Here is a 14,039-nt window from a genome sequence, read left to right as displayed (position 1 = left end):
AACTTTTTTAGAAATGGATATAGCTTTCATGTTTTCAACAGTTTTTATGAGTTCATAGGTTCAAATATTTTAATGAATCACATGTTTTAATATATTCTATATATGGTTTAACCCTTTACGGCATCAGGAATACCTGACAAACAGGCTCCGTTTAATCAACATAATAATAAAAATAAAAGCTTTATTTCAGGATATTCCTATCAGTTAGATACTGGTTTACATAGGAGTCGGTGTTATTAATTTAAATTAAATCTAAAATCCAAAACCAAAGAAAGGATAAATAAAATACTACAATTTTGTCACCAATTTTTTAGGTCTTTTTTTAAAAATATTAAAAGAGTTCTGACTTTTTAGCACTGCTTCTAGTGAGCTCCATAACCTTATACCATTTACTCTTATTCTTTTATTACTAAATGAATTAAGGTAATTGAGTATTAAAGTTAATATTCATGTTTCTTGTGACGTACTTATGGCTTTGATTGAGGGACGAGTCGAATATTTCTAAAACATATCTGGGGCATTTTTTGTTATGGATTTTGTACATTAGTAGTATGGTGTGATAGTTCGCTCTTTGCTGTAAGCTCATCCAACTTAGCTCCTTTCTTGCTTCTGATGCAGAAGATCTTGGGGGTGTATGTAATATGGCTCTGGCTCCATTATTTTGCAAGGTTTGTAATTTCTTCTGATTTGTGTTGGGTGCAGCATTGTAAAATATATCACCATAGTCAAACACTGATTGCACCAGTGTGGTATAAGATAATTAAATTTCCTTTAAAACCTTGGTTTTTGACAAACTGTTTCCCAGTCTTAATTGTTTAATTGATCGTCAGTACAAGGGTCATAATATAATAGGTATTTAAAGCTACACCTAACTTTTACCAGTAATTTGTTCAAATCAATTATGCCTTAGAATTATTTTTTTATGAATGTAATCAGAAATACATGAACCGAAATTATCAGCGTCCTATTCCTCTAACACGGGAGGCAAGTTCCCCGTTTTCCCCCACCTTAGTGGCCACGTGTCATCTTCCCCCTTCCTTGAAAAGAGAACTTCCCCACCTCCGCGGCGAAGGTTTGAATACCTGGCGATGGCCGAGCGAAACTTTCTAGAAAAACCAATAAGTAAATAAATTATGTTGCTGGGGAAAAATTACAAGTGCATCATGTGTCTGTGGAAGAAAGTCTGTCATTATTAGAAGAAACGTCCAAGGAAAGAATAGCTCAAACAAATATCATCGTAATCAGTTAATTAATGAAGCCCAGTTAACGACTAATAAAAACTAATCTAACTTGACTACGTTAAGAATTATAAACAATAAATATTTCTATTATTTTGATAAAATAATTGTACTTGTTTTATTTGAAGTGTTTATCTGAATAGCAACATAAAGGTAGCCTTACTCGTAAACGAAATCATCATTTCTATTGCTTATTTCTACTAGTTCTTTTCTTGTGGTTTATTTCAGTTTCTTCTTCTTCCGTAGCCTTCTGTTTCTTTGGTCTTCCCATATTCTTTGCTACTGCAGGCCTAAATATTTTTATCTGGGTTTCATATATCTTAAGTAGCTCCATTAAGTAATTGGTATATTTTCTGATTCTAATAAAACTAAGTATTTCTCTGTTCTTTCATACATAAATGGTCTGGTAAGATTAGTTGAAAAGGTTTTTAATTCATCTACTTTTTCTATATTTAACAGCTGCTGCAGCTACCGCCTTCTTAGCCTCACTAGATGGCGGTCTAGTTACCCGTGGTGCATTCGAAATTTTCCCTGTAGTCGCGGGAGGCGGAAAATTAACAAGGCCTCACTTGTTAACCCTCCCCTTTCGCACGGGGAAATTTCCGTCTGACAAATGTTAGTCAAATGTTCTCAAGACGCTATTGTAACAATAGAACAATTCACAGCACCATTCTCCCAAGTTGTTTGTGACTTCAGTAACACTGGAAATATAGATCGAAGGTTTCATGGACGGGGACATCACAACATTGACCTACTTTTTCTTTCTAATTCTTTGAGGACTTTGAAGTGGTTCTTTAGCTTGCGGCTGAGGTGATCTCGGAAAACCTTGGATTGGTAGTGGAATGTTAATGTTGGTTAGATTCCGGTTTGGAGTCTCTAATCTCACTACTGAAGGAACAGGTGATTGAATTGATCTAAACGTGTCATTATAGATCGTCCAATCATGAGCTCAGCGGGAGACTTCCCATTAACGGTGGGTGTGCAACGGTTATTCAAAAGAAATCTGGAAATACGTGTTTCTAATGAACCTTTATAGATTTCTAGTCCTTTTCCAACAGTGTCAATTAGATCCGAGGATCCACCGCATAATTTCTTCAATGTCGATTTAACTGTCCTGACATTGCGTTCGGCCAAGCCATTTGATTGGGGATGAAATGGTGCAGTACAAATATGGTGTATACCATTGTCTCGTACGAAAGCTTCAAACGCTTGACTCGTAAAACAAGTCCCATTATCAGTCACGAGGGTAGCAATTCTGTCTTCCCATTAAAGGTTACAGAAACTGGTACTTGACCCAGTAGATCAACTTTGTGGCCAGTGTAATAATACGTTGGACTTATTTTCTATATCAGGTTGGCATGGATGCCTTTCTTGTAAGATATACAGGATGGTAACTAAAAAACGATACAGGGCCTATAACTCAAAATGTGTTTTAGCTAGGAATTTTATATTTTCAGGACACAGAACGTCCAGGGAGTCACTAGGCCTGAAAATTTAAAATTCCTAGCGAAAACACATTTTGAGCTATTGGCCTGGTATAGTTTTTTACTTAACACCCTGTATTGGATACTTCTGATAATAGATAATGATAAAATTTTTGTGAGGTAGCTCAAATTTTGACATGTATGAATAGTATATTTATCCACTATCAATCATTCTCAAGTACCAGTTTACAGTAAAGCAAACTTTTCGAGATAAGATACACTGAATTTTAGTTGGAAATGTTTCTTATCAGATAATCCAAGGCGATTTGACTTTTATTACTATTGGGAGTGGGCTAAAGGTGTTTCCCATTATTTCCTTTCATTATACAATAGCGTTGATTTTTAATGTATGGTTTACATTAGTGTTAATTTTTCGTTGGACACAAGATGATCTTTAATTGTAACACCTTTTAAGTATAATTAAGTGTTTAAATTTTTTATCCAAATTTCATATGGGCCATGAAGTGGCTTATATATTGCTGTATTATGTTTTTCAAGCATGGTTTAATCCATAACATCTTAGTTGAAAGACAAAAAGTAAAATTTTTTGGGTTTCATAACTGCACCAAAAAGGAGAATGTAACTTATAATATTGAGTTCATTGATGTGAAAAGATCATTTGATGTATCGAATCCCAATAAGTATCACCAGTTCAAACTTTGTGATAATAATGACGTGTGGGATTTAAATGTTATCAAAGCAACTACTTATTCAATGATGGAAGAATTACCAGTAAATACTATAAGTGGTTGTTAGCAGAGAGCAGTGGTGGCGCCAGGATTTTTCTTGAGTTAAGCGCCTATTTACTAATTTTTATTTTATATTTTTGAGATAGTAGAATTTGTGATGTATAAACATTAAAGTTAACTAAAAAGAAAGAAGTCCTTCGATTTTCACTTTTACCAATCTAGTCTACAACTAGCGTAGGTTTTTCTCTTAAAAAGTTTTTAATACCCCTATTTATAGAAATTAAAGCTCCATTGATAAGTAAGAAAATGATTCCGCAACAGCTTTTATCAGTTTTTTCGTTATTTGACAATATGATAGAATATCCTTTTCATTTAAGAAATTTTCTAATTTGGGGTATGTCGCCATCATTTGCTTTAAAAGACTACTGTTTTTTATAAGTAGAATTTTCATCTCTTAACAAATTATCGTTAGATTTGTAATAATTAGATAAAAGATCTTGCTGTTTTGTTTTTGCTGCGGTTGATCTGCTACCAGTAGTACCAAGCTTCCTTTCAGATTCGCGCTGGCTGTTCTTTTTCACTTTCGTTTTTGTATTAGGACAGTGTCTGGGTCAGGTACATCTAAGGAAATAATTTAATCCAACTTGGTCGCTTCATTCCAGATTTGCTAAAATATTTTTGGATCTATAGATTCTTCTATATTCCTAATTGTTATGGTACAAATATCTAAAGCTCTTGTAATAGAGAACTTTCAATTGTTCTGATACGGTATTTGTCCTCAAGCACGATTATTACGAATAAGTTTATGAAATTCTTAAGTTTGGTGAGCAAGAGGAGCCGGGTTCGATCCCAACTTGTGGCACTGGGTGAAAACTCAGAACAACTCCTTCTGCGTTGAGTTTGCATTGTAACCCAGCCACCTGAATTAAAGGCTTTAAAAGTCGCTCGATGACTTAGGCCTAGGGTGGTGGCTTTGGTATTATAGCCTAGCTGATTATTATTATTCTGTGGCTCCTTTGGCTTCTCCGTCGTCAACAATATGTTAGAAACTTAAAATGATAGCGTCATTTCTATTTCTAAAAGAATGAATATCTGTCTTTTTGCTTGACCATCTAATGTCACAGCCCTATGACATTTTGAAAATTAACTTAACATTTGAAAAACAAACTTAGAGCGGTTTTGTATATGCTGAAATCTATTTTCCTACGTATGGTATCATGCTAATGATTTCTAATAACAGTTGATTTGAATGGTTCTATAGTTATTCTATAACAGGAATAATAGAAACCTGACTCAGAAATAACTGATAAAAATGTGTATATTTAGCATTATTGGGCATGCTTTCACATTTTGTTCTAGGTTCGGGACATTTCTGCTATACCAATTCCAAAATCTTAATAAAATTTCCTCTATTTTCTGTTTCAATTTCTTCTCTATACCCTCTTAGTGCAATATCCTGCTGACCAATCATCAAAATAACACTATATGGAACTGCGCGATTTTGATTCCAAATACTTTAAATATCTACGGTATGATAATTGATGATTTGAGTAGGGGGAATCAAATTGTTATTGAAACATTTTGGTAATGTTTTTCCAATCGCAATAGTTAATTACAAAAGCAGTAGCCTTAGATGTTAGGAAGTGATGACAGCAAAAGCAAAATGCTTTGGGAGTTATTGAAGCTGCAGTTTTGCCTTTGCGCACCAAAACTTGAATATTAAACCATAACTGCTTAAGAACATATTAGAAAATTTGAAATTGGGGGAAAACAATCTTAAACAGTTAAATTTATCAGCAACAAAATAATTATTGCACGTGCACCCAAGGGGATAAGTTTTCAAAATCTGCTATTTTCTTTTATTTTGAATATAGATTTAAAAAAACCCATCCCTGACCCTGAATAAATTTCCACCTGTATGATCCCTAATAAATGGAAAATCATCTTACCGTAATTCAATGGAATAGTTAGTGTAGATGTCATTTTAGGGGTCTAGAAGTAAAGTCTCTAGAAAGTGGGGGGAATTTGAGTTTTCAAAATCTGCTATTTTCTTTTATTTTGAATATAGATTTAAAAATCCATCCCTGACCCTGAATAAATATCCACCTGTATGATCCCTAATAAATGGAAAATCATCTTACCGTAATTCAATGGAATAGTTAGTGTAGATGTCATTTTAGGGGTCTAGAAGTAAAGTCTCTAGAAAGTGGGGGGAATTTGAGTTTTCAAAATCTGCTATTTTCTTTTATTTTGAATATAGATTTAAAAAAACCCATCCCTGACCCTGAATAAATTTCCACCTGTATGATCCCTAATAAATGGAAAATCATCTTACCGTAATTCAATGGAATAGTTAGTGTAGATGTTATTTTAGGGGTCTAGAAGTAAAGTCTCTAGAAAGTGGGGGGAATTTGATGGATATACCTGTTTTAAATCAGTTTGGTGGTGGGATACAAATTTCCCCACATGTTGTTCCATATATCTATCGATTGTTTTGGTACTAATGTATCAGTAGGTGAATGACGATTTCCCTTCCACTCTGTGGTAACATTATTCAAAATTTCCAACTCTATTGTGGCACTCATTTTCAAGAATTTCAGCTAGGTCCAGAATCATCAATCTAATATTTTTTCACTGAAAATTAGTTTCCTCTCCATTAGTTGAGGAACTTTATCAGGCTTTAAAGATCTCCCCTTTGATCACTTATAAATTTCACTTTGTCTTTAAAATTTTTGCGCCTTTCAGCTCCAGAAACTAATGTTCTATTATAATTTCTACCACTCATTATAATTCATAAAATCTAACAGAGAAGCCTTACTAGTCTAGTTTCCAAACTTAAATAGGTTTTGCTGTCAAGTCATATGTACAGTACTTCCAGCATTAACGTTGCTATTACAAAGACGAAATACTAGGCCTGAAATGGAGTCCAGCAGTTCTTTCCTTGACATGTACTCAGCTTCACTCACAAATGAAACAAGCGAACTAAAGTGCTGCCGAGAGTTCTGCTAAAAGCGGACAATGTTTTTGGCGGTTGGTTTGCTTACGCGCCTTTTTCAAAAACCCTTAACTTTGAATTTGGAGGCCCCTTATTTTAAATTTTGTAGGCCCTTTCTGTAACTCAAGTAGGCAGGATCTAACCATTCCTTTTGCTAGCGCCGCCACTGACTGAGAGAAAGTAGTATCCAGTGCTCTTGTTTCTAAAAATATATGTGAAAAAACCTGGAAATATCACAGAAATCTGTTTTCCATATTTTGTATGAACCCTGTGATAGCTAAAATATCATTTTAATAAAAATTAGGGCCTAATTCTAACTGCCTCATTCCGGTAGAGGTACATGTTTAATTTTTATAACCTAGATGGCTACTTCTCTCATAAAAATAAAGATTAAATTCACAATAATACAATATGTTGGAGGAGTTACTGCAACAATTAAAACTATTTGATTTTAAATAAATCTGATTGTGAATTAAGTCTCGTTATGTTTTTTCAACTATAAAGGCTGTAATTAATATTTCTTAATTTATTCTAGCAAAAGATAAGCATGCTACACTATAAAAGGAGTAGAACTTTTCATTACTGTATTCGTGTAAGTATCATTAGTGAGCACTGCATCTAATTAGAGCTTAGTTTAAAATTAGTTAGTATTTTAGGTTACACCTAGTTTCTCGACTAATTTGTGCTCTGATATTGTAGAATATCGAACATTTAAAATCTCGAATAGTAAGAATCTCAATTTAAACTTAGCAATTTTTAATAAATATGTGATAATAGTTGTGGGATGATTTCAAAGGTTTCTCTTGCGAGAATGTAAAACTAAATGATTGTGAACAGTGGAATATTTCCTGTTTGCTTATTCCAACAAACAATAAGTAAGTACCATATTATTATAAGTTTGGTCTGGTGCAGAGACAATAATTATATCCAAGTTCAATTTTATAACAGGTTATTGCAATAATTGTAAATATATTGTTCATTTAAACAAATTTTAAACTTCTTCAAATTATTTTATGGAATTTGTAATTTACAACTGATGCTCCCTTGAACCAGTGCTATTGTCTCTAAACTTACCATGATTTTAACCTAGCTATATGGATTTTTTTAACCAAATAACTATTTCATTTTTATTTCTGTTTATATCTGCACCGATAAGAATTAAATTCCATGTTCGTGAACTAGAAACCTGCTTCTATCCAGCCATAAATTTTAGTTTGGTTTTTGCTAAGTCTCTTGATTTGGATTTAGAAATATCAATTTCTTATAAAATCGTTAATGTTGTGAAAGTGAATATTTCCTTGCGCCAAGATCCAAACTCAGACCCAGATGTGCATCATGTTTGTAAAAATGCAAAAGAAGCTGATCAAAGAGTAGACTTCTGGAGTAACGAAGTAATGAAATTTTTGCATAAGTTTGGTTTTCTGTGTAAGTTCCAAGTTCAGCTATTATGTGTGTGCATATAAAAACTGCTAATGACTTAAAATAAATACCTTATTATTTTAGATTTTTTTTTGCTTATTTATATAATACATTTCTGTTACACCTGCTAGTACAAAATGTGGGAAATCCCAGATTAGTGATGAAGAAAAATATTGTTTCATTTAAATTGACTATAATTTTTCAGAGTGTGCATGATTATTATTTTTCAAACATCAAACCAGGAAACTATTGTATTCTTGTAAGTCAATTTAAGTACCGATATATATGTAGATTTATTTGTACTTATTAGTCTACAATATTGTTCATTAAATATGACAACCTACGAATAAATTTTCTGAGAGCATGCATTTTCTGAGAACTATTCAACATAAAACACTCTATAGGTTTGGTTTATATGTCTATTCATTGTAACCCGGCCACCTGAATTAAAGGCTTCAAAAGTCGCTTGATGACTTAGGCCTAAGGTGGTGCCTTGGGTATTAGCCTAGCTGATTATTATTATTATTATTATTCTCACAAACTTTGACATTCAGGAACAATTTTTCTTCCTATGTTGATGTCATTCTTTGTATTGCTCTCAGTAAAATATTTACCAAAAAAACATTTATACAAAATATTAGAGACTTATGTTATTAGATCTCAACTGTGTGTTATTTTATATTCTCGATCAGCACAAGAAGTTGGAAGTTGGTCAGCCTATAAAGTCAGTGGGAAAACTACGACTGACATCTGCAGGCCGCCCAACATCTGACATTTCATGCTGATGCTGTTTTTAATATTAATTAAGCTTGTTATTTTAAAAGATGACTCCAGTCTTTGACCAGCGTTGTCATCCTAAAACCATTCGAACATTAAATAGTGGGATAGTTGAGTTAACAGGTGAATTACGGTTCAATTATAACAAGAACAAGAGTGAAATTAATTATACTTTATTTACATGGTTATCCTGATATGAAGTTGATGAACACTCATTTCTTCAAACAAGCTTGTTTATAACTGAAGAGATGATGATAGTGTTTGGAGCAGTTGTGTTTCTTCTCCTCGTCATTTGGTTGGTGATTTATGTCGTAGTGAGATATAAGAAGAATGTCATTCCTAGTAGCGGGATTGTAGAGTATGTCGAAAATGGAGGTAAAAAGGAAAGATTTGTAATTTTCTTGTTTTCAAATTTCTTATATCCATTTTAAGGATTTTTAGAACAATAACTTAATTGTTAAAATTCAATTTTTTAACTAACCAAAATTACTTCCTGAATACTCTTTTAAAAAGCTGGTGAAGAAGCCAGTTACACAAAGAGCTAATTGTATTTTTCACGTTTGAAAACTAATGATTAATCTAGTAATTCAAATGTGTTATCCATAGGAAGCAAGTTGAACTCCAGAAATAGGGCTCGAGAAATTGCATCATATCATTGGTCAGTTCAGCTATCACGAGGTACAGAAGAGGAATTATTATATTTTCACCCAGATATTTCAAATACAGGTGAGTCTTTTAAGCTTTGGATTATCTTTCAAGAATAAACTTTTATTTATTTGCTTAAGCGTTAATCACAAACGGTCATGGACCTCACCGTAAAGTTTTAACTGTATTATACTCGCAAGAAACAACAGAAATAATCAATTGTATAAAAGAATTGGTGCGTTTTCTCCGATTGTGCTGCAATCTAGTTATACGATTAGACATTGAAGATGATGCAAGAGTACAAACGAGTCCCATCAGTTGGTATACTAAAGGTGATTTGTTTCTTTTGGTTGAAACAGAAGGATCTGTTTTTCGGGAAAGAACCAAATTTGTGGACGATATGGTATTATAATTTTTAAACGTTAAAATTAAAAAATTTTATCAATAAAGATTAATAACATTTCCATCTTATCCAGACTACATTTCATGTCGAAGAAGATCTGTTGGATGATATGTTTCTTGACAGTTTAATTCGGACAATACATGATCCAAATTCAATAGGCGACTTTTCAAAATATGTTGTTGTACATTTCTCGTTCACTCCAACCAAATTTTGTTTTGCGACAGTCGCAGTAAACAAGCGTTACATTATATCACAACAACTAGCTCAATTGTGCCATTTCTTAGAGCATGGATCTGATCTGATACCAACTACCACAAATTTATTAAAATTTAAGAAACAGTGGGAATTTTGTGAAGAATATATCGCCTTACATGATGTAGTTGCAGAAGCCACAAGGTTTGTTAATATGAATCCAAAATATGTACTTGATGTTATAAAAATCCGCCATCAAGAATCAGAAAGGGATGGTGATGGTAGCAATCCCGAATCATAATATTTTTATTGAAAACCTTTGCCATCTTTTAGGCGGACTGTTAACGAAAAATCTATCAACCTTGCGTTTAACTATCCACATTTATTATAAAATAATTAATATTGATATTTAAGACAAGGGAGGGCAGTAAAAATAGTACAACATGAAATGCTAAAGCAGAATATCCTATTCAAAATGAGACAAGTACAATTTTCTTATGAATATTTATCGTCCAAAGATAATTTAAATTAAACAAAATTTCAGTCTTTAGTTAACTAAGCCACTTTATATAGCCTGAAAATGGAAACTGTAAAATTGAGACACATTTTTGTTGTTGTAATTTTTTTTGAAACAATTTATTTAATTCATATTGCTGTGTACCAAAAAACAAAAATAAATCATGGTTTTTACCTCTCCGAGGCATTGAAAATTAGAAATTCAGTTAAATCGGAAGCATATATAAATTTCACTTTGTAGGGACCTGAGTCACGTCAGAAAAAGAAAATATATAAAAAAACAAGATAGAACGAAGGTTAATAAACCCTGGGTAAAGGGGGCGCCACCTACAACCCCTATCAATATATATAACAGAGACTAACTGAGAGACGGGGCAGATAGAAAGGGAGGAGGTTTGAATAGAGGTCCCTCGAAGCCGATATTGCGCAACTCACCTTAGGGATTGAAAGTCTTTTGTCAGTTAAACTTAATAAAGTGTTGAAATTACTTAAATAACGTGTCCTCGGCTCATTTAAAATAAGTTCGTTACAATTTTTTTGTAAGATCAGTTTTTTATTTAGATCAGGCTTTTATTTTATTGAAAAATGTTTAATTGTTTGGGAATTAAGCCGCGAGCGCGGTTTTAGGACTTTGATATTTTGCCTCTGAGCTATTCACTCCTGTAATATATTAATTGTACTACATGAATCAATGACGTTCTCATAACTCTTTTATCATCAGTAGACCTTGATTTTTTCCCGGCGTAAATTTTTATTATTCTTTTAAGCGTATTTACTTGTTCCGTGAAATAGTTCATTTTTGGAGGAACCTTTGTCGTTTATTTTTTATCTATTAATTTTTTAATCGTATTTACTTCCTCCGCGAAATTGATCATTTTTAATGGAACCTTTAAATTGTATACGTCGTGTCTTGAAGCTTACCCGGTTTGATTATAACTACGTCAAAAGTTCATTATTTATTTATGGGGTTTCTAATCGACTTAAAATGTGTAATGTGCGATTTTTATGCGGCTCAAAGGTTCGAAAATCTTGGGATGAATCAATTGGAAACTAATGATTTCTTTAATTTGCATTCTAAGGTTTGTGTCGGAGATAAATAAATAAATAAATGCTTTATTTAGGATATCCCTTTGAGACAAGAGACTTGTTTACAGAGGGGTCCAGAAATTAATTTAAATAAATAAAAAGGAAAAAGAACTTAAAACATTAGAACTAGATTAAAATTAAATTTCAATTTTGCTTAAGTATTGGATGATTTTATTTAGTCTATTTATTTTAGAGTCCCGGGCAATTTATTCCATGCACGAATAGGACTTTTCTAAATCATAGGTCAGGGGTGCACAATGGACCTAAGGTTGAAGTGCATGGTTGGGTATTCATGCCTTCCGCCCCCTTTCAATAATAATAATAATTAATGCGGTGGCGTTGGTTTGACGTTTTTTGATGTAGGAGCTGTTGTTTAGTCTGCAATATTCAGTCAAGTGGTTGTTTTGTGCTTTGTTAATGGTAAGGTGTCTTTCGCATTTTCTATTGGTGTGGGTGATTGGATTGACTTTGCTTGATTTCTAAGTATTTGAATTGGTGTGGGTGATTGGATTGACTTTGCTTGATTTCTAAGTATTTGAATTGGTTTGTTGCTTGATTGCGTTATTATATTTTTCGATTGGTTATTTTTGCTCTGAAGCCTGATCAATTGGGTTACTATTACAATATTTATCTATTCGTTATTTTGGCTCTGAAACCTGATCGATTGGGTTATTATTATATATTTTTCTATTCGTTAGTTTGTCTCTGAAGCCTGATCGATTGGGTTAGTTATTATTATATATTTTTATATTTGTTAGTCATTATGTAAGTTAATGTCAGAAGTCGGACGTCTGCTGGACAGGGTTCGAGTGTTAAATTAATGGTAATTAAGTTGCAAAATGAATGGTTCAGGCTTCTACATTAAGGTAGAATTGTTTTAAGTTTTAAACGTTTGAATTGTGTGTGAGCGAATGTGAATGATTGAAAGACTTAAAGTGCTTGTTTGTGTTGACTGTTTTGAGCGACGTCCTGTAAGAGAGGACGTATTTGTATTTTTCTAATTTGAATTTATTGTAGTCTTGGTAAAGTAATTTTAAACTTATAAAATTACTAACTTGTAAAGTGCCGTGTTCAGTAGTTAATACGCCCAAGGGCAAACTCTTCCGAGGAGAGGTATATTTTGGCTTGCCAACTTGATTGTTTTCAAAATCATTCATTACCATCCTTCATGATACCTGTCCCTTCTTTGGTGTAGTGATTTGACACACGACTAGCTATATCCTCTTTTCCCTCAGCAAAGCTGAGCTTTTTTCTAGAATAAATTAATAGACATCATCACGAAATTATACAGGGTGTCTCAAATTGATCACTCTGCCCTTTTTTTTCAAAAACTATTTAGTCTAAAATTCTGAAATTTTCAGGTTTTTTTTATTGGTAAGGGAAATTCTTTAATTGGTAAATTTCAACAAAATAGGTAAAATTTTTGGTTGTTTCAAACTTAGAGGTTAACGATAATAGTTAAGAGTAGGGAGCTGTTGGCTCGCGTTGCATGCAGGGCTTGCCACCATCCTCCTACACATTGTAACCCGGCCAATTTAATAAATGGCTTCAAAAGTCGCTTGATGACTTAGGCCTAAATTGGTGCCTTGGATTATCTTCTATAAAAATAGAGTTACTATTTGGTCAATTTTTCATTAATTTTGTTACCATGGTAAAAATCTAATAATTAAATGAAGTCTTGAGATCACGGCTTCTGAAATGAACGTACCCGAAAGCTAGTTAAAACTTTAAAAATAAATGTTTTTAAAATACCATGAAGAACCAGTTGTGATTTCAAGGCTTTATTTAATTATAAAGCTGTTCTGTTTTCAACAACACAGTTTTTATGAGTTCATTTTAGTTAATCACATGTTTTAAACTATTCAATATATGATTGATGTACCGGCTGATGAAGGACCACGGTCTGAGAGCTCCCAATTGTAAATAAATGCTTTTAAATCCATAAAGTAGCAGTTCCTTTGATATTTATTATAAATTCAGAAAATTTACCATTGATAGGAATATTGACATTCATAATTAAATATTCAATGTATGGTTTATCCCTTTACCACATCAGGAATAGTTGATAAACAGCTTCCGTTTAATCAACAAAAGATTAAGACAAACTCTTTTCCAGTCTAATTGTTTAATTGATTGTCGGTTCAAGGGTACAATAGGTATTTAAGTGTGAATGTAATCACAATGCCACTCGAGACCCTATTTTAACAATAGACCATTCTCAAAGTTGTTCACGACTTCAATAGCACTGGAAACATAGATCCAAGGTTTTGTGGACAGGGGCATCATAAGACACTATCCGTGCCTACTTTTGTTGCGTACCATCGATCAATCATCTGATCAGTGAGTAACGACCTTAGTTAGTTGATAGCCAATAACTGGAGAAGACTAGACCATAAAAACTATCATCCATACCCCGGACACCTATCAATAAAACTCAAAATCTAATTGGATCCTTAAAGAAAAAAATTCATCTTGATAACTTAATTTTAAATTTCAAATTAATGAACATAAAAACAATGGTAAAAATAAAAAAAACATTTTCCCTCGACTTTGGCTGAACGTTTACATTAACCCTGGCCATTCAATAATTTTAAA

General features: G+C 32.8%; 1 protein-coding gene across 1 annotated transcript; it reads left to right on the top strand.

The window, feature by feature from the left end:
• Positions 1 to 1,814: 1,814 nt before the first annotated feature.
• Positions 1,815 to 10,408, top strand: LOC149962284 (uncharacterized). Its single transcript, XM_090179525.1, has 11 exons — positions 1,815 to 2,211; positions 6,942 to 6,998; positions 7,063 to 7,132; positions 7,203 to 7,281; positions 7,563 to 7,797; positions 8,031 to 8,084; positions 8,650 to 8,725; positions 8,804 to 8,977; positions 9,209 to 9,328; positions 9,388 to 9,650; positions 9,724 to 10,408. Exons 1-11 carry the CDS (start codon positions 2,182 to 2,184, stop codon positions 10,141 to 10,143), a joined length of 1,578 nt encoding a protein of 525 aa, XP_090035651.1. The 5' UTR covers positions 1,815 to 2,181; the 3' UTR covers positions 10,144 to 10,408.
• The last annotated feature ends 3,631 nt before the right edge of the window (positions 10,409 to 14,039 follow it).

The sequence above is a fragment of the Leiobunum rupestre genome, chromosome 1 (genome assembly GCF_980474605.1).
Source record: "Leiobunum rupestre chromosome 1, qqLeiRupe1.1.hap1, whole genome shotgun sequence".
NCBI classification, from domain to species: domain Eukaryota; kingdom Metazoa; phylum Arthropoda; class Arachnida; order Opiliones; family Sclerosomatidae; genus Leiobunum; species Leiobunum rupestre.
Note: the sequence above shows the minus strand (reverse complement) of the source record. Positions and strands in the feature narration are given on the sequence as shown.

Coding starts and splice junctions, on each gene's coding strand:
- LOC149962284 (XM_090179525.1), top strand. CDS start 2,182: ATGAGCTCAGCGGGAGACTTCCCATTAACG. Junction 8,085..8,649: donor CAGGAAACTATTGTATTCTT/GTAAGTCAATTT, acceptor TTATTTTAAAAG/ATGACTCCAGTCTTTGACCA. Junction 9,329..9,387: donor CCCAGATATTTCAAATACAG/GTGAGTCTTTTA, acceptor TATTTGCTTAAG/CGTTAATCACAAACGGTCAT.